We start from the raw sequence: 27127 nt of genomic DNA, 5'->3' as shown, positions 1-27127 counted from the left end.
TTCAGCAGGAATGGACAGAGGAATTCACCTTTGTGGAGAGAGCAGGTTCTGCAGTGTGTCTAATTTGCAATGATAAAATTGCATCGATGAAATGGTCAAATATAAAGCACCACTTCGACACGCACCATACCATATTTGCATCAAAATATCCTGCGAGGGACAGCAGCAACTCTGTGTGTGGACCCAACAAGGTGACTGGAATTCGGCTAGCTTTGCTGGTGCTTTAGCAATTGTGAGAAACGGAAAGCCATTCACAGATGGGGAGTATGCCAAAACATTCAAGCTTGATGTTGCCAATAAACTTTTTGACGACTTTTCGGATAAGACAAGATAATCAAACGAATAAAAGACATGCCTCTGTCGGCAAGAACTGTTCACGATCGTACCATCATGATGGCAAATCAAGTTGAAGCAACACAAGTGAAGGACATAAATGCAGCACCATTCTTTTCTCTCGCTTTGGATGAGTCAACAGACGTAAGCCATTTATCCCAGTTCAGCATGATTGCAAGGTATGCTGTCGGTGACACACTACGTGAGGAAAGTCTTGCTGTTTTGCCTATGAAAGGGACAACAAGAGGGGAGGATTTATTCAAGTCTTTCACTGAGTTCGCTAAAGATAAAAATCTACCAATGGATAAACTTATTTCGGTGTGTACTGATGGTGCTCCGTGCATGGTGGGGAAAAACAAAGGATTCGTAGCGCTTCATTGTAAACATGAAAAGAGACTGATCCTAAGTTTTTACTGCATCCTACATCAGGAGGCGCTTTGTGCTCAGATGTGTGGCGAACAGCTTGATGAGGTAATTTCACTGGTCATTCGGGTGGTCAACATTATTGTTGCCCGAGCTTTAAATGATCGCCAGTTTAAAACACTGCTGGATAAAGTTGGGAATAATTATCCTGGTCTGCTTCTGCACAGCAATGTGCGTTGGTTGTCAAGAGGGAAGGTGCTCAGCCGTTTCGCGGCTTGTCTGAGCGAAATCCGGACTTTTCTTGAAATGAAAAACGTTGAGCATCCTGAGTTAGCTAACACTGAGTGGCTCCTGAAGTTCTAGAATCTCGTGGATATGACTGAACATCTGAACCAGCTTAATGTTAAAATGCAAGGTGTTGAAAATACAGTCTTATCCCTTCAACAAGCAGTGTTTGCATCTGAAAACAAGCTAGAACTCTTCATCGCTGACATTAAAACAGGTCGTTTAGTACACTTTGAAAAACTGGGGGAGTTTAAAGATGCATGCACAGCAAGTGACCCTGCTCAACATTTTGATCTTCAGCAGCTAGCGGGCTTCACATCTAATCTCCTGCAGTCATTCAAAGCTCGCTTTGGAGAATTTCGTAAGCGCACTCGTCTTTTTAAGTTCATCACCCTGAGTTACATCCCCGGTGTTTTCGTCAGAGATTTTGAGCTACAAGCTGCTGACCTGAAGGCCTCAGACATGTGGGTGAATAAGTTTAAGTCACTAAATAAAGACTTGGAAAGACTTGCACGACAGCAAGCAGAGTTGGCGAGCAAACACAAGTGCTCCCCAAATGAAAAAACTTCAACCCATGGACCAGCTGATTGTCAAAACTTGGAATGCGCTTCCCGTCACATACCACACACTGCAGCGTGTGAGTATTGCTGTACTGACAATGTTTGGCTCTATGTATGTATGTGAGCAGTCTTTCTCACATCTAAAGAACATTAAGACCAACCTACGTTCACGTTTAACGGATGGAAGTCTCAACGCCTGCATGAAACTTAACCTTTCACCCTTAAACCTGGGGATCTACGGATCTGGGTTTGAGCCCTGTAATCGCTCACTCACTCACTCACTCACTCACTCATCTGCTATACAGCTTTATCCAGTATTCAAGGTCGCGGGGACCTGGAGCCTATCACATGAGGCTTAGGGCATAAGACAGGGTGCCAATCCGTCGCAGTGCACACACACATACACACACTCACACACTACAGGCATTTTGGGAATGCCAATTAGCCTAACCTATCGTTAATCATTAACGATATATCTTTGGACTGTTAATTGTAATAACACAGAGAAACACTGTACTAACACACAATAATGCAGGACTAACATACACTAACACTGAACATCCTCAGAAACTTTATAACAATCAGAATTAAGTATATTATGACTCTCCTGACTAAACAAAAACTACAGAGCAAAGAGTTCTTTGTGCCGTTAATAAAGGTGAAATTGAAAGAAATTTAAGGCTTGCACACAGAACAACAGGTTTAACAGCTCTGTATGACTTCTGGGTGTAACAAACTAAAGCTGGAGAGATTATTAAACAGGGTATTAAACACTGTAATGAGGTAAAGAGGGAATTTAGAATAGTGAAGCAGCAGATGCAGTATGTTTGTATGAGAAACGTAAAAGGTAAGAGGAATTTAAATAATGCATGTTAATCATCAACAACTCAATAACCTGTTAAACTAATCCTCCAAATACACCGTGGAATTGCATTTATTTGTGTAAGTTAAGTTGTTTTAAAGGATGACTCTCTCTTTCTGTGTGTGTTTAGGATTTTTTTAGTTTGAACCCACAGAAAGAGATAAAGATGGCGACTGAAAAAAGTAAGATACAATTTCTTGCAATATACTTATTTGTATTATTTGTTAGAAATTTAACTAATTGTGTGTGTGTGTGTGTGTGTGTGTTTCCTACACAGATGGTTTTAAACTTATTGGTCCCAGTGGTACAGAGGAGTATGATCCCTCTGCTGTGACTCTCTCGTGTCGTCTGTCTCCTGAAATCAGTGCTGTTAACATGGAAATCCTGTGGTTTAAGCAGACAGCCTGTATTTGTGTCTATACGAACAGAGAGGTGACAGAGGGGAGACGTTACAAAGGCAGAGTGAGTCTGTTCACTCAGGAGCTGTACAGAGGAAACGTCTCGTTACAAATGAGAAACTGTACACTGTCAGATAGTGGACATTACCTGTGTCAGGTCACTGATGGACACAGAACAGAGGAGATTACAGTAGAGATGAGTAAGTGTTCCTGAACTCCACACTGTATAAACTAATCATCTGTGCTTCTCATCTCAGTACATGAAACACACACTCAGTATTCGAGGTTCAGTATACAGGATGCTAGTGTGAAGTAGAGTTTGCTAAAAATTAGATAATAGACACAGCTGGAGCAGAGTGATGGAAAGAGGAAAAATTAAACACAAAATGTATTATAATTTTAAATAAACCATTACTTCTGTGTAACATGGGGACATGGACATTTAAGGAAGGCAGAATAACTTGTTTTTATTTTTTCTTCATACAGACAGGAATTAAATTTAAGTTAAAAATGTAAGTAAATGTAATTAAAATATGATGATGATCAGCATTTTTATTTTATATGGAGTGTTTTATTCATCGGTTTATTAGAAATCTTTAACTTGACTAAGAAAATAAAAACACTTCTTGAAATATTAGATGGAATCCATAAAAAAACATTTACAATGATTCACTATCTGTTGTTATGTGTTTATGTTTGTGTTATATCAGAAATATTGTAATTGTAGTTGAGTAAAGATTGTTTAGCAGATATTCTGACTGTAAATTACAAGTTGTTCTTTTCGAAAATTATCTAATAATACAATTATCTCTCTTTTGCAGTACCTTTCCGACGGGTAAGTAAATAACTACTCTACACAAAAACGAAGACTGATAGTTGTGGACAAATCTGTTTATTAAATTTTTCTAAACTTACACAACAATCACATCAAACATATAAAATAATAATAATAATAATAATAATAATAATAAGAAGAAGTTTAAATAAAACACATCACTAGCACATGGGGGGTGGACTATAGAGAGATCTGGCCTTTAGTGTTTGGAATGACTCTATCCTTAAAATATGAAAGGAAAGGTCTTCTGACTTTTAGATAATCTGTTAATAGAGGCTTGTGTGAAATATTTGAGTTTCTCCAACTTTAAGTACGCCAGGACACTTTATATGTGTTGGTGGTATGTTTGACTTCCATTGTAGAAGTATAAGCCATTGGTCCAACAATGAAGAGAAAGCCAATGCATCTAATTGTCCTGGTAGTAATGAGAGGTTCTCAGATGCCACACTCAATATTGCCATTATTGGATCCGGTTGTATCTTTTTTTACAAAACAGTTAAACCTTGGATTTGCGAGCATATGCTTGTGTTATTGTATATCAAAACACTTATAGAATGGATGCTGACTCTACGAGTGACACGTGCACAGAGACCAAGCATGAGAGACAATTACCCACAACAGAAAAACTATTGGCTCAGTTGTGACATAGCACATGGGTACTACAGTACTCATATATAAAGACCTCACTCATTTTTGAAGTTAAAATGTATTTAAAATATTTTCTCTTCTGGTAAAATGGTCACAGACCAAGTTACTCACAATCCAAGGTTCCACTGTATATGAAAATGTCTCAAACCCAGTAGACCAAAATGATCTTAGTGCTGGACATGACTGAAGCAAATTACCTATTTCTAGAAATATTCTTGCCAGTTTACTTTTAGAACGGTGTAGCCTATGGGTTATCTTAAATTGCACTAGTCCATGTTTAAAACTGATTGATGATGAATAAATTAGCTTAACCCTCATGCTGTGTTCTGGTCAAATCTGACTGATTTACATGTTTCCTCACTAAAAAAGTGCAGTAAACTTTATCCATTTCTCATGAGGTTCGATGATTTTGTTTGCAAATGGCATTTGAACACATAAAATACATTTAAAATATTTTGATAAAAACTTGTGTGTTTTATGGAACTTTTATACACTCATGGTGTTCCCGTCAAAAATTACCGGTCATTGGAAATAAATGAGTAAGACTACAATTAGTGTATAAAACAGAGTTCAAGCACATTTCTACGGTCCATTCCCACACTCAAACATGCAGGTCACTTTAAAAAGACACATGCATGCGCACACACACCAACACACAGACACACAAGTGCGCACACACACACACCCTTCTTTTGCCCCTATTTGTCAACTATGGAAACCCACACGGGAACCTATCGACCTATTTCCCACACCTGTTAAAAAACCTTCCTTGCAACTCTGGTATATACAGCTTTTTGAAGCCTTACTCACAATTCATATTTAACTATAGATTTAAAATACACAGGAGGAAATACACATATACTGACATACTGTATATTGGTAAATACATGCAGATATCAGAAAATAGTATTTTGCAATAAATCACAAGATATTTTTGTTCCTTAAGGGGAACTAGCGGTATATTAGCACAATGCTACATTATATATTTACTGTGTGTTATGACTGTCTATTTTTCCTTTTTTTATTAAGACACACATCAGCTGTGTTTTAACCAGAGTAACAGTTACTTTTACATTTTCACATGGAACAATTCACATTTGTAATCCTGCATTAATTCTTCACTCTCTATTATTTACTCACAGGAGGCAAGAGGTGAGTATAAATACTTTTCTTTAATAATGATGTGTTGATGCTGCATGAAAAATAAATGTATTGTGCAGATGTGTGTTCAGAGTACAATAGCACATAGATATATGAGCATCATGAGCATAACAGACTGTGATCTGGCAGAACATTCATCATGTTGTTGTCTAGTTTGTCATTAGAGTTCTACACACACACACAAATCTGACCCTAAATATGCTCTTTAGATTTTTACAGTTACTCGATATCCAGTAGAACAGACTAGATCACTGCCAAATATAGCACTGAGAAGCACAACAACACACACAGCTAGCTAATATTGGGCAGTTTGTTCTGTAGATTGTGAATGAGCACAGATACAGTGGGGCAAAAAAGTAATTTAGTCGGCCACCAATTGCGCAAGTTCTTCTACTTAAAAAGATGAGAGAGTTCTGTAATTTTAATAATGAGTATACCTCAACCATGAGAGACAAAATAAGAAAGAAAATCCATAAAATCACATTGTAGGATTTTTAAAAAAAGTTATTTGCTTATTATGGTGGAAAATGAGTATTTAGTCAATACCAAAATTTTATCTCAATACTTTGTTATATACCCTTTGTCAGCAATGAGAGGGGGCAAAAGTTTTCTGTAAGTCTTCACAAGGTTTTTACACACTGTTGTTGGTACACTGTTTTACACACTGTTGCCGAGATCTTCTCTACAGCAGTGATGTTTTGGGGCTGTAGCTGAGCAACACGGACTTTCAACTCCCACCAAAGAATTTTTATGGAGTTGAGATCTGGAGACTGGCTAGGCCACTCCATAACCTTGAAATTCTTCATACAAAGCCACTCCTTTGTTTTCTGGGTGGTGTGTTTGGAATCATTGTCATGCTGAAAGACCCAGCCATGTTTCATCTTCAATGCTCTTGCTGATGGAAGAAGGTTTTCACTCATGGCCTCATTCATTCTTTCCTTTACACGGATCAGTCACCCTGCTCCCTTCGCAGAAAAACAGCCCAAAAGCATGATGTTTCCACCCCCATGCTTCACAGTAGGTATGGTGTTCTTTGGATGCAACTCAGCTTTTTTTCTCCTCCAAACACGACAAGTTGAGTTTTTACCAAAAAGTTCTATTTTGGTTTCATTTGACTATATGACATTCTCCCAATCCTCTTCTAGATCATCCAAATGCTCTCTAGCAAACTTCAGACAGGCCTGGACATGTACTGGCTTAAGTAGGGGGACACATCTGGCAGTGCAGAATTTGAGTCCCTGGCGTGCAGTGTGTTACTGATGGTAGTCTTTGTTACTTTTGTCCCACCTCTCTGCTGGGCATTCATCAGGTCCCCACATGTGGTTCTGGGATTTTTTCTCACAGTTCTTGTGATCATTTTGATCCCACGGGGTGAGATCTTGCGTGGAACCCCAGATCGAGGGAGATTGTCAGTGGTCTTGTATGTCTTCCATTTTCCAATAATTGCTCCCACAGTTGATTTCTTCACACCAAGCTGCTTACCTATTGCAGATTCAGTCTTCCCAGCCTGGTGCAGGTCTACAATTCTGTTTCTGGTGGCCTTTGACAGCTCTTTGGTTTTGGCCATAGTGGAGTTTGGAGTGTGACCATTTGAGGTTGTGGACAGGTGTCTTCTATACTAATATGAAACAGATGGCATTAATACAGTTAATGAGTGGAGGACAGAGGAGTCTCTCAAAGACTAAGTTACAGGTCTGTGAGAGCTAGAAATCTTGCTTGTTTGTAGGTATATACAGTGAAACCTCGGATTGCGAGTAACGCGGTTTGTGAGTGTTCCACAAGACAAGCAAAAATTTTTAATAAATTTTGACTTGGTTTATGAGTACCTAGTATCACGGATGCGCGTCTTGTTTTGACGCAAAGCATTACATGATCACAACTGAGCCAACGTTTTTTCTCTCTTTTGCGCTGCAGAATTTGTCTCCCTTGCTGGATCTTAGTGCGTGACTCTTACTGGTATAATCAACATCCATTCACACGTGTACTGTTTACTATAACACTGTGACCACGTGTGTGTGTGCATAAAACATATTTTATTTTGTGTCTGTATGTGTGTGTCCAGTGGGCATGTAAAGCAAAAGCAAGTCTCATTAGAGAGGTTAAAGATTCATTTTTACTCCTTGTATAAACCTGCTCTTGTTTCTGTGCGCCCGTGTCATTGGAAACCATGCCACACAGACACACAGACACACACACACAGAGATCACTCCTACTTTCGTCTTCACAGACACGCAGACACACACACTCTGCTCTACACAGAAACACTGCTCTGTAGTGATTCTTTCAAAGGTAAAGTGCAGGTTAATTTGTTTTATTTTTACTCTGCAGCAATGATTCCGTTAGTGTGTTGCTCAATCAAGTGTCATTAGAAAAATTTCTTGTTTATTTTCTGATAAAACAGTGTTTCCGCTGTGTGCGCGCGTGTTTGTGAAAAGAGCGGAGGAAAGGTAACTGTGTAGAACAAGAAGGGGGAGAGGAGAGGGGCTCCCTACTTTAGCTTCACACGCAAACACACACACACACACACACACAAACACACACATACAGCGCCTGTGCGCACAAACAAAAACACATGTCTGTCGGGATTTATTTTTCTTTTTTTAAAAGGTAAAGTTCAGGTTAATTTGTTTTATTTTTACTTTATACTTTGTGTTAATTATTTTTATGTACTTTTTGGGGCTGTGGAATGAATAATTTGAGTTTCCATTATTTCTTATGGGACAATTCAATTTGGTCTATGAGTGTTTTGAAATATGAGCCCACATCCAGAATGAATTATGCTCGTAATCCAAGGTTCCACTGTACTTATTTTAGTGAGAAATTTACTAATTAATTCTTTAAAAATCCTACAACATGATTTTCTTTTTTGTCTCTCATAGTTGAGGTATATCTACAGTTTGATTAAAATTAAAGTCCTCTCTCACAATTGGTGGCTTACTAAATACTTTTTTTCCTTACTGTACACTACGACATCAGAGGTCAGACTGCTGCAGAATCAGGCAGAGCCACAGTGTGAGCTAAGCTGGTAATGCTACAGTAGGCAAAAGGCAAGCTTTTGTTAAAGTGAATGGTTCACAAAATGAAGATTGTTTAGCAGCTATTCTGACTCTAAATCATAAGTTGTTATCACTATATTTTATCTAACATTAAATTTCTCTCTGTTGTTTTACACGGCACCCGTAGGGGTAAGTAAATAACTTGAATTCCTAATATGTTCATAAAATATCAATGTTTTTCGATATCACATGCATGATACTTTAATTCTGGAACCAAAAGAAAACATTAACGAGTTTTTGGATCATGTTTATGTGAAGAACTCTGTTCAGTAATTGAGATTCCACTTACATTAGTCAGCTTCCCACAACCCACCTGTGTGTAACCCCACTGCACCACAATAATGTGCCCAGAGATTTTTACCATGTTGAGTAAAAGCCACAACATATCACAAACACCACTGCCGGACTCCATCAGAATCTTATACATAACTATTTTTTTGTTTATTTGTTTCTGCAGATATTTAAATAACATATCCTGATTTGCACTATAATTGCTTGTCTATTGTCATGAGCTGTGACTCATAATTGTCATAATTGTGTTCTAACTGAAACACACAGTGACATGACATTTCCTGACACTTCACAATAAACATAAATCAGATTAAAACTTAAAGGAAGTGGGAATCTGATATTCTGTATATTCCTTTATGTACTACAATAGCACATAGATATATTACAGAATATTTAACTATAGATGTAAAATACACAGGGGGAAATGCACATATACTGACATACTGTATATTGGTAAATACATGCAGATATCAGAAAATAGTATTTTCCAATAAATCACAAGATATTTCTGTTCCTTAAGGGGAACTAGCGGTATATTAGCACAATGCTACATTATACAGATTTACTGTGTGTGATGACTGATTGTTGTCTAGTTTTCCTCTTTTTTATTAAGACACACATCAGCTGTGTTTTAACCAGAGTAACAGTTACTTTCACATTTTCACATGGAACAATTCACATTTGTAATCATGCATTCACTTACTATTATTTACTTTTACAGGTAGTGCCAAGTGAGTATAAATCCTTTTTCTCTAATAGTAATGTGTTGATGCTGCATGAATAATATATTTATTGTGCAGATGAAATAGATTGGACTGTGCTGTGTGTTCAGAGTGCAATAGCACATAGATATATGAGCATCATAAGCATAGTGTAGTGAACACAACAGACTGTGATCGCTGGCAGAACATTCATCATGCTGTTGTCTAGTTTTTCATTAGTGTTTTACACACACGCAAATCTGACCTACACACATGGCAATAATCTTTTCTCAAACATATTGTAAAGTTTATAACTACAGAGAGATGTGAGTTAGAGAGTTCACTCTGGATAATGTGTAGGAAAAAGATTATAACAGAGTGTAAGTCAACGATCAAGTCAGTGTGTTCTTAACAGCATTAATACTGAAATATCTTGAAAATTATTATTATTATTATTATTATTATTATTATTTGTAAAGCAACAGAAAGAAGGGAGAAAAGATTATTACAGGATAAAAACTAACTTCTTGAGGACAGTTACAGTATGTTTATAGTATTAATATTTTTAACAGATACAAACTATAACAATGTAATTTCATCTCAATCTTACTTTTTTCCTGCCCTATAAAGGTTTCAGCGTTTGTCAGGTGAGTAACTTATCATTAAATGGTATAAGTTCATGAATTCATGAATGTCTTTCTGATGATTGCAGCCTTGAGAAAAATATTTTAAAAAATGGTAAATGGTTTTATAAGTAGGCCAATTCACCTTGGGTGAATAAGTTACAATGGTAACATTGTCTGGTGTCAATAAAACTTGTCTGCTTAAAATTTATTGTTTTAGAAACATAGCGGTGAAACTGTTTGTTAGTAATTTGGTATTATTACTGGTGTTGTTATTATGATTTTTTTTTATTACTGCTATATGTATAAACTTTGTGAAAATGTAAAAAACTAATAAAAAAATCAAGCAAATATGTGTTAAATAAATTATGACATTCACCCACATTTCACTCCATATGCAATCTTTGTCTTAAACTTCATTTAAAGTGACAGAAAAGGTTTAACTTATATTAAGTTTAATTCAGGGATATATGCATCTTATTCTCTTCCACAGACAAACAAAGAATGGACACAAGATGACAGAATGATAATGAGGACCTCTGCACAACAGACTGGTAAGTATGGAAGGAGCTACAAAAGTAAACACAGCTGTGTTAATTTGTACAACCTGAAGTTCTTAATAATGAGATCTGCATGTAGTCTAAATTTCACAACTTGTTGCATACCTTATTAAATGTATTTTTGTATACCATGTATAAAAAAATATTCAATAAGATAAAACATTTTCTTATGTAATAGACTTACATAAGAAAATAATATTTGCATATTTGTCACACTTAAATGATAGCAATAACTGCAATCAATTATTTGCTCTAACTGGCAATGAGTCTTTCACATCTCTGTGGAGGAATTGTGGCCAAATCTTCTTTGCAGAATTGTTTTAATTTAACCACATTGGTTTTCAAACATGAATGGCCTGTTTAGGTGATGAGTGGTGCAGAGCATGTGCAGTGTCCAACGTGCAGAAGTGCAAAGTGAGCGCGGCTGTGTGAGGAGATCTGTTTTTCTTTATATTCAGTAAAAAGGAGATAAAAAAACTGACCCAAAATTCACTAAGCGGCACTGCACATCTAAATCACTGGCACATTAATTGGGTAACATTACTGTAGTGTAGAGGTGTATAGCTACAGAGAGATGTTTTTGTATTTTATTTTGGATAAAGGGAGAGGGGCCAACAAGCTAATAACAAATAAAATAAACTCCTTCATGACAGCCACAGAAGATTTATAGCTAAAAGTAAACTATAAAATATAGTAAAGAATAAGAATGCATCAGTAGACAAATATTGTGTGATAAAAAAAAGCTTACTTTGCATTTCCTGTATTATCTATACAAAGGGTCCTGTGTTTCTCAGGTGAGTAAACATTTATATTTATCTGCTACATGGTAGGAATATTTTTATAAAGAATATTCTTATTCTATAAAAATAATTGTATAAAACTAATATTACAAGCACCTTTTTCAATTTGATTTTCCATTCAATTAATCTGATTAAGGTGGCATGGCGTTTTAGTGGTTAGGACTCCTCACAGTGCCAATGCTGCCCTTTTGGCCACTACTGTATATGAAATAATGTTAATGTTTACATTTGTTGTACTTAATGTGAATATTTGAAACAGTTTGCATAGATGTGCTCAAGTTTACTTACCAGTATACACACATACGCACGCACACACACACACATTTAGGTACACACGCACACACTGCCTGACCAAAAAAGTCACACACTCTTTTGTTTAGCTGAATTTAACTTTGATTATGGTGTGTAATGTGGTGGCTAATGCATGAAAAATGATTGTGTATATTTTATTTGCCTCTCACTTCTGTACCACTTGCACAGACTTTGCAGCATTTGGGAGACACAATGCATGACAAGGTAATATAAAAAAATAATAATAATCTAAGCGACAGAGATAATGTTTCCCTCAGGACAAGCGCTTTGTGTAGAAGAGACTTAAGAAGCACATGGTGTCAGACAGCAAAAGCAGAAAATTGAAAAAGCAACAGTTGCTGCAGAAAAAAAAAGTCACTGGCATAAATTGGAACAAACCCCTTTTAAGAGAGATTGTTTAAAACTTGAGGTTACAATGCCACATCAGCTTCCTCCTCTACCAGTGTTAGATTCACTTCAGTAGTTGACAGTAGTACGTTCAGGTACTGTATGTGACGTATAATTCCAATTGTGCATTGTTCTAAATTCTCCCAATGCAAAACAAGATGGCGTGAATCCAACACTGGTAGCGGAAGAGGCTAATGATGCATTGTAAACTGAAGATTTAAACAATTTCTGTAAATAGGGGTTAAAAGTGTTTTTAACATTATTTTCCAGTTTGCTTCAATCTTCTGTCAGTGACTCACGACAAAAACAACAGCATGACTTTGTAATGTTATAAGAAAACTCAACGAACACTTTTATTGATACTAAAAGGCACTTATGTATATGTTAGTTATAGCTTTTCCAAAAACAATTATTCACAATTCAAACTTAGTGTATCAAAAAAAAATATTTCTTAGGATTCAAAAAACATGGCTATTTTTTCAGTTTGCAATAATTTTTGCTTTATATAAAATGTGTGTTTAAAGATTTGACTACTCAGTTGTTGGCACTCAAGCACTGAAACTATGTGTCTTTTATTTTTGTTTGACAGCCCTCATTAGAAGTGGAAGAATTTGTTCCAGAATTGGTTGAAATAAATGCTGAGGATAAGAGCAAAGATGAATATAGGTAATGTGCCTGATTTATTTTACATTGCATGGATGGACTAATCTATGCTTTTAGGTTTTTTATTCACAGAGTCCAGCAGGTAAGTAGATTTTATGTATATACTGTAAAAAAAGGCATTGTCAACAACACAACACAAAATAGTTTATTATAGATTATTTGTATACTTCTACATACAAACAAAATGTTGATTCCTGGAGATATTTTAGCAGGACATGATATTTCTACTATTTTCATAATATGTTCAGGTTTCAGTGCCCTCGTGCTGGTCAGTTTATGTGCAAATTGACCAACCTTAAGTTTGAGATGGAAGGGGAAGTACTGTACAGCACAGTGTCTTGGGACAGCTGTCCGCTGGATGGATTGGGTCAAAGTGAGCCTGCAGGACCTCTGTACAGTATCAACAGCCATGAGGGTTCAATTCAGTATCTGCATATTCCACATTGTGAGACCCGTAAGTTAACTTGTGTCAATTTCTTTTGACATTCATGGATAAAAATTACATACATAATTATACGCAGCTTAAGTGAAACCCTACATTAATTATGTTATGTCATACTTTGTGTCAGTTTGCAGTCATGTATTTAACAGAACTTTATATTGAACATTATTTCCTCATTTAAATCCTGTATGTGCAATTTTTCTATACCTTTTTAAATTTGTGATTAATTTCTGTAGTTAATTTCTGAAGACCAATTTGCTCATGTGTATATGGTAATTATACTAAAGTGCATGCAACAATATGAAAAATCTACTAAAGCCTCCATTCTAAAATGCTGAGGGAAAAGATCAAGTTTATGTTTATTGTTATTATCTTAAATGCTGTTTTTTTTTATATGTTTCAGGTATAAATGAGGTGAAACTGACAGTGGCACATGTGAGTGGTGGTAATGTGGAGATTGTTCAGCCACAAAAAGTAACAGACACGCATGTAATCATAAGAATTCAAGGTCTCTCCAGCTTTGGACTCTTAAAAGCATGGCTATTCCAAGCTCCTCCAATCGAAGCCCAGGTTCTACTGTTCTACACAAAACAGATTGGAGAGCACAGGATGAGTAAACTGCACATGCACCTTCTGCCAGGGAATGTACAATATGAAGAGGTAATGTTCTTTAATTACTATATTTATTATTGCTTGTAGCCCTTAAAGCTCAGAGCATTTTAGCCACTATTTTTTTGCTGTGTTTAAACGTATATAGGGCTCAGGATTGTGCAGTACAGAGTGTAGCATATATATATATATATATATATATATATATATATATATATATATATATATATATATAATACTTATTGTAAGATCCTTTAATAAAGATGACACAATTTTACTAAATTGTTTATTTGTAGGACCTTTAATTTGGCATTTTTATTGAATATCATTTTATTTTGATTTCCCTGAAGGTGCAAAAACGGGATGAAACCAAAACGTACATAGAGATAAGTGCCACATGTGAACTGACCCCTGGTAAAAAATACTCACCATTTTATAAAAACACTGACCGTACGATTGAAATCCAACCAGAGGTAAGGGACACATCATCCTTTATACAAATATTTCATCATCACTTTGGTCCAAAATGGTTGGCTTTAGACATTCATTCTAAAATTATTCTCCATTACTTGTTTCCTTAGTGTCAGAAGTTTTATTCTGACTATGGCCCCAACTATCACCCTACATTTGAGGTATTCTTTGATCCTGATGTTGACAAACTGACCTTAGGTCTTTGGGATGAAAATAAGGAAGTGGTGTGGTCTCGTCTGGTCTTCCTTACAAGTAAGCTATCTATCTATCTATCTATCTATCTATCTATCTATCTATCTATCTATCTATCTATCTATCTAAATAAGGGCTGTGAAGTATTAATTTTTTTGTTGCATATTTGTCACAATAACATTTCATAAAGATAAGTGTGTGTGTGTGTGTGTGTGTGTGTGTGTGTGTCAGTCAAAATTTGGACACTTGTTCTAATTCCATGTTCTACACCTGTGCAGGAGTGCATGGATACATTAAAGCATTTAATATAAAGACACACAGACACACAGTGTATAGCTTATAATTCATAGCAGCCAGCACTAAATGTCAGACTGTAGTTAGGACTTTTAGTAACAGTTATATCTGGACCCTGATGCTTTTCTAATGAACTAAGAGCCTGGTATGACAGGGCAACCAGAGTACTTTCACATTCATTTACAACCCAGCAGTGTGCAAATGAAGATGCACTTAAAATTGCTTAAAGAATGCTCTTTATATTCCATAAAAAATAGAAGAAAATCTACTAGGTCATCAAAGTACAAATTGTCAACATGTTTAACATGGTTAACTAAAAATAGACAATATATACTATTGAAATGCTATGGAAATTTTAAACTGCTTAATTTTAATAGCCTTACAATAGCTGCATATGAAGAGACCTGTATTCTAACACAAACAAAACACAATTCAGACCTTAGCTTAAGGAAAAATTCATTTACAGGACCTTATTATATCTTAAATCACTAAACCTGGTTAATAGGCCCAATGTGTGTGACAAGATTGTATTATCAACCAAGTATTTTGTGGCTGGTGAATGATTGTGGCATAATTGGATGCAGCAGGAAATATATCTGCCTTATTTTGTAAAATCAAGCTGAAATGCTCAACATTGTCTTGTATTGGTGAAGCCATATATAGAGGATTTTTGCACTAAAACATTCAATAGTAATGTAATATAGTCGCATGTGAGATGTCAAAGGCAATTTTAGCAAACCAGTCTGTCATCAAAATTTAAGGCAAAAACAGGGTTTCACTCCCTGATTAAAACATGCTGACCTAAATAGGCCTATATTACAAATAAATAGTGTGAAATGCAGTACTTAAATGTACACATAACCTTAATAACAACAGGCTTACTTGCTCTGAAGATGTTAAGTTTTCTTCTGAGGTAGACTGCTCATGTAATAGGCAGAAATTAATACATATTGACATTGCATGTAGAATTTTTTTTTTATTATTATTTTGGGGAGAAGACTTTTTGAACTATGAAGACTTTGTAGCACAAAGCACAAGACACTCTTTGTACATTTGTTTATGATGCTCATAATGCTGTGCTGAATAATGTTTGACACATCTTGCCTTTTGAACTATAAATGTAACAGTGTCCATTAAACACACGGCACAGCTTCACATATGAAATGAGTCATGTAATGCAAGATCAAAACATTGATATAAACTGTATTGTCTCATGTTATATTTCAAGATACTGTATATATTGTGTAAGTTGACATACCCACAGCCCTATTATTGGTTACTGAATGAATGATTTATTTTGTCTTGTCACAGCAGATACAAAGGCAGCCTCACCCAAACAACAAAGTAGAACAGGTAAGGCTGTCAAACATTTTACTTTCATGGTAATCATTGGAAAAAAAAATATGCAAAAGTCTTGGATTTTATTATAACATGGCAACCAAGCTCCTACAAAAAATAATAAAATACAATACAATATAATATAATAAGGAAACACTTAATCGTTATAATATTAATTTTAGTGAATCAGTTTTACATGCTTTGGTGCAAATAAAAGAAACAACTGGTGCAACTCCCAAAACTGGTCTCTACATGTACAGTAGGGGACACAGACCAGTGCTTTGTTCTTATTCTTCCTGACTGATTTTTTTTCAAGGTTTGTGTTTTGCTCAAGTCCTTGTCACTACTCGTAGCATGTGGTATGTACCTGCAACCCAATGAGTTTCCACAGGTAATGTAGTTACTCCAAAATAGTAGGAAGGTGTTTACATGAGAATCTCAATTGGCGTTTAGCAGACAATTGGCATTTAGTGACCGCTCCACTAGTCTTCTCAGATCAGAGCAGTTTGACACTGAGCATTTGATAGGTGTGACAAAATCTGGAAACACCATGATTAATGTTGTGATGAGATGACCGGATAGAGCATCACTGGTTTCATGGTAGGTCAGGATTGGTCTGGGGAGGCAAAATGTTGGATGGGGGCAAAGACCTCTACATTATATCCAAAGGTACCCTGCTGCAAGGAATTAAATCCTCAGGGTGCTTGTCAGAGCTTAAGCTGGTGCAGTCAGCCTTGGGTCACTCCTGGTGCAGGACAATGCCTGATATCATGTCCAGAGTCTGTAGGCAGTTCCTGAGTGACAAAGGCAGTGATATTTGACTGACCCTGACATGTCCCCCTGACCTAAATTCAATTGAGCACCTATAAAACATGTATTGTGTATCCGATGCCACCACCGACTGTTTAAGAGCTCACCAAGCTCATTGACCCTGGTCTTGGAGAAGATTCCCAGGACTCCATCCATCGACTCATCAGAAGCATGCCCAGACATTGTGGGAAGTGCATACAGGTACACAGGGACCTTACACAATCCTGAGTCACATTATGAGTTGCTGTGATGAAATGCGCACAGTACTTGGATAAGCCTCAAAGTAAAATTTTTACTTAGATTTTTGACCACTGTTATATCAAAACAAATTATACAATATATCATACATTAGTAAATATTTTAAGTTTAAATAATTCCTAAATCGGATATTATATGTGATTCAAGTGTTCCCTTAATTTTTTAAACAGTTTATAATTCATTACAATGTCTGTGTCTACTGACCCTTTTTTGTGAAACTATTTACATAGAGACCTAAATTTCTTTTAAAAATGACTTCAACTTAAATCTGCAGTAAAAATGTCTTACAGTGTACATAGTTCAAAAATTGCAATGCTTACATTTTTATTCAGGTGCTGACTTTATGGATCAACACAGAAGAACGCTGATTCAAAAAGTTTCATCAGTAATGGAGATAGCTGACCGTCTCAAAAGCAAAAACATGATTACTGATGAAATGTATGATAGATTTAATTTGCCAACATTAACATCACAAGACCAAATGAGACATCTGTATAGAATTCTCGAATCAGGAGGAAGAGCTGTGAAAGAAGAAGTCTACAAAACCCTTAAAAAGAGAATGCCAGGCCTAATGGATGATTTGGATCCTGGTTGGATGCGTACTATGAAAAGAAATAAGATGTCTCAACGTATAAAACAATTTGTACCAAGATCTACCTGCTTTAAGTTTACTTAACTTTTAAAGAAACTGCTTCTAATTCAGTATTTTGGTCAGCTTAAGTCGTATTGGTTGTGGGCTCAATTAATTATATTTCTCTAGGGTTGACTTAGCACTTTCTGATTATTAAAAACAGTAAGTTGTCTTCCATTCCAGCCCATTGATGTACTTGGTTCAAGTGATTGTTTTTCTATAAAAACAAATTGGTCTAAAAATTGTGGAAAAATACACACACATTAGTTAAAAACCTAATTCCTCCAAAACTAGTCAAAGTTCAAACAGTGATTTGCAAAAGACAGAAGAATACAGGTTCTATTTTGTTTAAAGGTCAGTAAAACATCTGGAAAACACCATATGCTTCTTATAAAAAATAATAATAATAAAGAAAATGATTGCATCTTAGCAAAGGTAAATTGCTGGCTCAACTTAAATCTAATAGTTTATTTATTATATATTTATTTTTTTCAAGTACACAATGTTACCTGTTGTCACAACAAATTCCTTTATAAGAATCCAAGAATAAATGATTAATTAATTTAACATTAATATAGAGGGAGATTTTACACTAAACACTTTGTAGTGGCACATTTAACTTTTCTTCAGAAATAAGTTTTATTTTTGTAATTTAAAGTGTTTCCTATCTTGCTTTTAAGAGTTGGTATAATGGAAATAATTTGTATTTAGAACAGCATAATAAATATTATTTTTCTTTTTAGCAGTTTAATGTCATGTAGGTGCCTCATATAGACATTTGGTAGGACAATGAATGCAGTTTTAATAGAATTATCTAAACTAAAAATGTAACAAATATAAAAGTATCAAGTGTAACAAATATTAAAAAGTTTATTTTTTTTAATTTGATTGAATTTATTGATTGAAATGTGTATATTCGGTCCAAGCAAAACAAGACAATGTTTATCAACATGCTAAATTCATCTATTCTATTTTAAGTACTGTTTGTTTCACATTAAATAATTGATAAGCAATAACAGTTTGAAATTAGGTTTGCTTTATTTGTTTTTTTACGTTTATACTTTTTTAAAACAAGAATGTTAATATAATTTTTTTTTACAATAATTGTATAGGTTGTTGTAGCATTTATGGTAGCACATTAAAGGTGGAAAAAAAAACTATTTTTCTTTGATTATTTACATTAAAACAAATCTGCAGTTTTTAACAGGGACATGTACTAGAATTATGTCCCCTTTAATTTATTATATCAACTGTGAATTCTATTTTATAAAATATTTACAATATATAAATCTTGACAGTGAGTCATGCTTCATGTTTAACTCTGTTTAACTCTGCATTGTCTAGCAACAAAAATGGATTTAAAGGAACAAAAAAAAGGCTTTTTCTTAAAAGAATTATGTGACCTGCTAAGAATCTATAGTGCAATGTCAGGCCATGCTTGATTGCCGACCAAAAAAGCCATACTCTAAATGAACTTGTAAATTTGTAAAAAATTGTAAATGTAAATTTTGGTCTTGCTGTTTTTGGTTCACATAATCCTCCTCATCGTTGCTCAGGATGATTATTTTAATGTGTGTGTCATGGATAATACCAACTGCTCAAGGAAGACCAGCAATGCAAATTAATATAGCTTTTTTTTTTATTGATTTTATGTTGAGTGGTAGGGAAATGTATGAGTCTGCCCAAGATATATAGTGCTGACAAACCCAAAAACCCATTACTGTTGCAAAGCTACATTTTCATTCTTACTAAACACAAAGTACTTGCTTCCATGTTAGCTACAGTATATACAAACCAAACCTGGCACATAGACATGGACATGCCAGCAATCACAGAAATTGAAAAGAGAGAAGCTATTTCCCTACCCCCTGTATATGTGTGATTAGGGTAAAATAGACAAAAAGGCCTGTTAATTTTAAGTAAAAGCTTATCATATCATGATTATGAACATTTTGCTCTGACAATTTGTCAGTCATGGACCCGCCTGCCTACAACCTGTAATATTTTTACAAAAAAAAAAAATCACCAGAGTCAGTGATGTACTTATTCATGGCCTCCCTTTCTTGGCATGCCAGAGACAAAAGTCTGCCTCTTGGAGGGGAGGTGCCCGGGAGATCAATAGGGCAGTCATATGGTCATTATGGTTGGGAGTGACATGGCTCGGGCCTTGTTAAAGGCCTGTCTGAGCTTGTGTTATTCAGCGAGAACATTGGAGATGTTCGGGGTTTCATCGGGCGTCGCTATAATAGGAGGTGGAGGAAGCGCTTAGTGTGACGTGTGATGATCTAATTGGTCCAGTCAATCTGGGAGCCATGAAGTGCAAGCCAGCGGAGCCCGAGGAGAGAGCATATGACTTGATGATGAGGAAGATGCAGATCTCCTCAGAATGATTTGCTGACATTCTTAGTGTTGACAGAGGGGTCCTATGAGTGAGGCCGGGAGCCGGTTCCCATCCAAGGCCTGGACAGCAAGCGGGTGATTCCACAGCACACAAAGAACCTTTAATGCCTTGAGAGTAGAGACGCTGATTAGGTTCCGGTCAAAGCCAGAGTGAATGAGTGCCTGAATCGAGTAGACCTGGCTGCCAATGATTAGGGTTGCGGGAAGTCGGGGGCGTGGTTCTTGGAGTCTGCCAGGAGGATCGCCGTCTAGTGCTCCCAGTCTGACCAGAGGGCACCTCCTTTTACTGGACAGGCCTTGAGCATGTGTCCCAAAGCTCCACAGTAGAACCAATTCCTCTGTAGGCAGTGTCTGGATTGGGGTGGTCTACTGGTGGGGGCGACCTCCTGGACTGTTGTCTTGAACGTGAGTTCATCTACCCGGTGAGATCCTTGTGTTCGTGAAGGTTAGTGGGAAGCTCATGAGAGATAAGCTCTTCCTCGAGAGTCTCCAGAAAGACATCCACTAGGGTTCTGTCATTCCACCCACTTGAGGCAGATATGGTACAAAACTCGATTGCGTAGTTGTAGGCAGAGCGGGATCTCCGAAAAAGTCACAATAACCTAGTCCCGACCTCCCTGCCAACGTGAGAGCGGTCAAAAGCTTTTCACCTCTTTGGAGAAGACATCAAAGAACTTGTAGCATGGGTTGTAGGCATCCCAGAGAGCCGTGCTCCACTCCCTGGCACTAACGGAAAGTAGAGTGGTTACGTAGGCCACCCAGGACCATTCTAATGAGAAGGTGGAAGCTTGTACTGAAGCATAAAGTCAGTGAGCATTGAGAGAAAAAAGACCTACGTGTTCCCGATTACCCTGGGAGGGGCTGGCAGGCGTGCCTCTCACAGGGATCCTGAGCTTGTAACCTGAGCTGAGAGCGTGACAGAATCCAATAATATTAAAACATAAAAAATAATGATTATTGATAAAGCGAGGAACGTTCGTGGTAACGATACAAAACAGGAAGCTACGTCAGTGCGAGTGCGGAACTAGACAGAGAGATACATTTTTACTGTGTGAATAGTAATTTACTAAAACTCAAAATTAAATACTAAAATTTTGAGGGACTGGATTTTTTTTTCATGAGCTGTAATCCGTAATAATAAAATTTAAATGAAGAAACTTGAAATATTTCACTTTACGAGTAATGAATCTAGTACAGTATATATGAGTTTTACTTTTTCTATAAATTTAGGCTAGGTTTTTTGCACTGTATACACACATCCTACAAAGAAAAGCAAACTGCAAAATACAATAATAAATGTTAAATAAATTCTGGATATTTTACACTTTAGGCACACAAGTCAATTCAAATTCAAATTCAAATTTTATTTGTCATGTACACAGTCATACACAGTACGATATGCAGTGAAATGCTTTTTCGACTACCAGTGACCTTAAAATAAAAACTTAAACATAAGAAATAAATATAAATAAAAGGTAATACAGTAGAAAATAAAGTTAACTGGTAAAATATACTGTACAAGTAAAAATAAAGACATATTGCCGTAAAATAAATATTGCAGAAAAATGAAATTAACTAGTAAAAGTAAAAATATACTGTGCTACCTAAAATAAAATAAGAATAAAAATATACTGTACAAATAAGAACAAAATATATATATATAATATAGAAATATGAAAGAAGAAAATAGAAATTTGTCCATAATATGAAAGAAGAAAATAGAAATTTGTCCATAAGTAATGTAAAAAATGGCTGAGGTGTGCAAATATGCATAAAGTGACTGACTTCTTAAAGTGTCTTATTATTAAAGTGATTTGTGCAGTGGTCCATAATAAAAGTATAAGTAATATGGATGTACATCTCAGTTTCAATAAATAATAAGTATTAAGTATTTAGTGTAGTTTTAAAATGTATAATAGGAAATAGGGGGAATATAATATCAGGGGAGAATAATAGTACTATAATCTATAATTTACAGGTAAATAATAAATTTACTGTATAGTTTGTTGTCTGAGTCCATGGCAGTCAGGACTGGCTCTGGGTACAGTGCTGTGAAAAAGTAATTGCTGCTTTCTGATTTTCTTTACTTTTTTCCGCATATTTGTCACACTAAGAAAGCAAAGGAAGCAGTTTTTTAATGGATATTTTATTTATTATGACAAAAAAGCAATTACAAAATGTACCTCTCAGGTGCTCCTTCCCCTTTCTGGCCTTGGTGTTCAATACTGGTGTGTCTAATTTAGTCACCGCATGCTTTTTTGGGGTAATTTTTTTGTACGTCAATTGGAAAGGTAAGCATTACACCATGTGGTTTAGAGTCCTTTTGTTTTGTGTTGGCTTGTAAGGATCGGCTATGGTGGCCAAACACTGTCTACTGGGCCAACTAAAACCATGTAGGGTTCATTTCCCTGCGCAGGTGAACTTTATCAGCTACTTAATTATTATCCCGCTATTTAAAATAACCCTTTATGTGGCCACACTACATGCTTACATTACTGTTATCGTTTTGTATTTATAGCCACATGAGATGTCGACTGATCTGCAACTTGTGTTTGGTCAGACTGCCTACTCAGCAGTGTTGGGGGACATTACTTTTTAAAGTAACTAATAAAATTAGTTAAAATTACTGTCATTAAAAAGTAATGAGTTACATTACAGCATTACTTTCTGATAAAAGTAACTAGTTAGAGTACTTTTCCATTGCAGAAAATAAAAACTTGTGATTCCTCATGCATGTTGTTTTAATCAAGACCTTACCCCTATCTCACATAAGCGGTTTCGCACGGTGCCCGTAAGTACGGTTCATCATGATTCATCGCGAGTTTTAGTGCTGTGATTAAGTTTCCATCCTTCCACGCGTTGGTCCTCGGATAGTCAAACCGCATGGGTGATATAAGGGTATAACAGCAGGAATAACAGAGGGGGGTGGGTTATCGGTGGGTGGGGCTTGTAGGACGACTTTTACACACACACACACTTATGGATTGGGAATGACTGCTGTCTGGTTCACGGATTAAATAAATTGTCTGAGTAACAGATTACATTTTTGGCAAAAATAACAAAATAACTGTATAACTGTATAATAACTAGTACTTAAATGGCGGACCTAATGCGTTAGATTACTCATTACAACTAAAAAGTAATCCAGGTACTCTAATGCGTTACTTTGTAATGCATTACACCGAACACTGGTGATAATTGAAATGTATGCTTCTTTAGGGGGTTGATATCAGTTGACCACAGCCCTGTAAACCTTTTTTGTGTGGTCTGTGTGTATTTGGGGGATCAGCAGCAAGTTGTTTAATTATTTTTAATAAAATAACTTTTAATTGGAATAGTAAAGGACAGTATATTTTGGTACCTTGTCTCTTGCTCATTTAAGTAGAATTAAACCTGTGTTTCCTTAAATAGTGAGTGCGAGTGCCCAAGATCTGCGAGTGCATACTAACATTTCCCTGGGTGCAAGTCCCAGGGTGGCGTAATTGTCTCTCCCATGTTACTGTTTGTTGCCCATCGCCATGCATTTGCTGCAAAGAAAACTAAAATAAATGATAAATATCTATGTAAAATTGCAACACAATCCAAATAAATTCAATAAGACACAATGACATGTGTCATTCTGGAAAGGGTTAAAAAAAAAACATTTCTAAGGCTCTGGGACTCCAGCAAATCATGGTAAGAGACATTATCCACAAATGTAGAGAACTTCGAACAGTAGTGAAGTTGTGTCCCATTACATCTGGCATAACAAAAAGAAAATAAAAATCATACAACAAAAATCATACTAATAGTCACCAGTTGTTTTTCAATGTAATTAGGTAAGATGTGTGCTGTTCCTCTTCGCATTTACAGTCCAAAGTGGCAGCAGTGCTACAGTCCAAAATGGCAGCAGTGCTACAGTCCAAAATGGCAGCTGTAATGTATATATATATAAAAAAAAGAATTAAAACGGTTTATCACTGCCTAAAAGCACAGTGAAGTAATCCTATAAGTGGAAGGCATTTGATACAACACAGACCCTCCCTGGATGACTTTGGAAATTGGTCAGGGAGGCTACTAAGAAGCCTACAACAAGTTTGAAACAGTTTTAGGAACTCAAAGTTCATTAAAGAGTATTCATTGTGTGCATATGACATCATCACAAATTTTCCCCAATTGTAGCTTATATGGGAAGGTTGCAAAAAAAAAAAAAAAAAAAAATGAGCAACTGAGCTTTGCAATAATGCACCTTCAAGATTCTGAGGACATCTGGTGTTATTGACTGGTGATGCTGTAATAATGTTTTTGGTTCACATTAGCCTCAATTGTGCTCAGCATGATTATTTTAATGAGCATGCTATGGATGATGCCCACAACTCAAGCGAAACAAGCTACTTCCATAAATGACCTTGTTTTTTTCATTTAAATTACGCTGCATGAAAAATTGTAGGAGTCTACGCATGACCAGTGGTGCTGTAAAAGCAATGTTTGATTTATTATTTCCGAATTTGGTTGTGACAAAACCAAATCATTACTGTTTCAGAGCTGCATCTTCGCTGTTACTAAAAACTGTAAAGTAGCAGTCACCTGTGGAGACACCATACACAATGTTTATTAATGTTTCAGCTGTAGACACTATCTGTTACAAAAAGATTTATTAATCTTTTCTGTGTCACTCAGTGTTACTAACACGTCTCTTCTGCTTGCGCATCACTGCCTAAACGCAGTTATTATTTTTATTTTATTTACTGCTTTGTTATTTTAACTTTCAGGGGTTAGTGGTTTCAGGTTTTTTTTTTTCTTCAGCCAGTGAATACTTTAGATGAAGCAGTGGATGCTACCTTTTCTTTGGAGGGGTATGCTCACAGGGTGCTTTGTGTGTTGACACGTTCTCTGTACTCACATACAGTAAGTATGGTGGTTGTGCGTGAATGTAGGTGGGGTGAGGTGACCTGCTGATTTGCAGCCTGCCTGCCCTGTTCTCACTAAGCCTGGCCCCAGAAGAATTATTTTTACAATTTCATGGATCTGTTTTATAAGAAAGAGAATTTTATTGATGTTTTTTATGATAAATGAAGTATTATTTTAATATTTTGACATCAATGCTTACGTCTCACTACATCTTGTTTCTCTTGTCTCTTGTTCTTGTCTCGTTGTTGTCCGGGCAGGCAGCAGAGTGGGCCATGGCGGTTCTACATTCGGATTCAGACACAGCCTACTCCTATAATGAATTCACCTGCCAACTAAAGCTCACGTTCGAACATCCTGATGGTGGGGTGAAGACCGACACTAAGCTGTACCATCTGCGGCAGGGAGGGTCGTCTGTGAGCTGCTACACAACCGACTTCTGGACCCTCGCTGTTCAGACAACCTGGGGAGACTCCGCCCTCCTGACGACGGAACTGGCTTCTCCCATTTAGGATGAACTCGCCGGACGAGAGGTTCCTGCTACGCTAAAGGGACTGATCCAGCTCGCCCTCCGGATAGATCAATGTCTACTCTGTCGTTTGAGGCCAGCCCACAGACCCTGTCACCGCCCATGCTGTCACTGTTCCACACCTCGCCCCGATCTTCAACCTTCTTTACCACCACGGCCACAGGACCCGTCAGATCTCCACCTCCCGCCGTGGTTGACATCGGAGCCAGGAAACCCATGCAATTAGGATGCACCTCCTTGTCCACTGCAGGACGGGAGCGCCGCTTCAGAGAGGGGGATTTGGTGGGAAAGAAGAGCAACTCACCGGGCCCCTCCAACTCTCCGCTACCACGACCAACATCTCCCATCTCACGGTTCAGGTACACATCCAGTTTGGCCACAGTTGGGTCAAAAGTACTGTGTTTATTGACCCTGGTGCCGTAGGTAACTTCATTGACTCTTCTGGGAAAAGTGAAGGTCGTGACGGTCAACGTGAAGGTCAAGGCGTTATCCCAGCCAGTTCGGATCACCTCTGTCGACTATCAGAGTATTAAAGAGGGCGTATCATCACCCCCACAGGACACTACGAAAGCCTGGTCATCCTATTCGGACTTTGCAATGCCCCTGCAGCCTTCCAACAGTTCATCAATGATGTCCTTAGGGACATGTTAGGCCAGTGGGCATTTGTATACCTAGATGACACCCTCATATTCCTACAAACATTTGAAGCACACATTCAACACATCATGGCAGTCCTGGCAGGCCCATCAGATGTATTGTAAGTTGGAGAAATGTGCTTTTCATGGGCGCTCCACCATGTTCCTGGGTTTTGTCATCTCGTCCCAGGGTGTGGCCATGGATCCGCAGAAGCTGGAAGTTGTGCATCATTGGCCCCTCACCCAAAACCCTTAAGCAACTTCAATGGTTTCTCGGGTTTGCGAACTTCTATCATCGCTTTATCCAAGACTAGAGTGCAGTTGCAGCACCCTTAACTGCTCTGACGTGACCCACTTCTCATCGCTTCATACTCAACCCTGCCGCCATCTCCGCTTTCTGAGAACTGTGTCATCGATTCACCACCACTCAAATTCTCCTCCACCCAGATGCAAGCAAGCCATTCGTTGTGGTGGTAGACACTTTAGATGTGGGCTGAGGTTATACAATGGGGCCATTCCTCTCCCATCTCCGGACATTCTGACACTCGACGCACCCTCCAATTTGTCAAGCGTGCCTTCTGACAAAAAAAAAACATACTTAATCCAGATTTTATCAATCAACAACATAACATTTATCTTAGCTGCATGGTCTACTTCTCAAAAATGTTTAACCTAAAGTAAGACTTAACACACTATAACTAGAATATTTACAAAACTGAAAGGTTGTCTTATAAATAATAAATAAAACTAGGTTAAAGCAGAAGGGCTATGTTTTTATATTTTTTTTTTTATT

The 27127-nt window shown here is 36.8% G+C and overlaps 1 protein-coding gene across 1 annotated transcript; it reads left to right on the top strand.

The window, feature by feature from the left end:
* The first annotated feature begins 1071 nt into the window (after positions 1-1071).
* On the top strand, positions 1072-17942 carry LOC128512606 (NACHT, LRR and PYD domains-containing protein 1 homolog). Its single transcript, XM_053485960.1, has 8 exons — positions 1072-1449; positions 12765-12841; positions 13087-13292; positions 13684-13940; positions 14240-14362; positions 14471-14612; positions 16158-16199; positions 17585-17942. The coding sequence occupies exons 1-8, from the start codon at positions 1072-1074 to the stop codon at positions 17926-17928; spliced, it is 1569 nt and encodes a 522-aa protein (XP_053341935.1). The 3' UTR covers positions 17929-17942.
* Positions 17943-27127: the final 9185 nt, after the last annotated feature.

Source organism: Clarias gariepinus, chromosome 24 (assembly GCF_024256425.1).
Source record: "Clarias gariepinus isolate MV-2021 ecotype Netherlands chromosome 24, CGAR_prim_01v2, whole genome shotgun sequence".
NCBI lineage: Eukaryota > Metazoa > Chordata > Actinopteri > Siluriformes > Clariidae > Clarias > Clarias gariepinus.
Note: the sequence above shows the minus strand (reverse complement) of the source record. Positions and strands in the feature narration are given on the sequence as shown.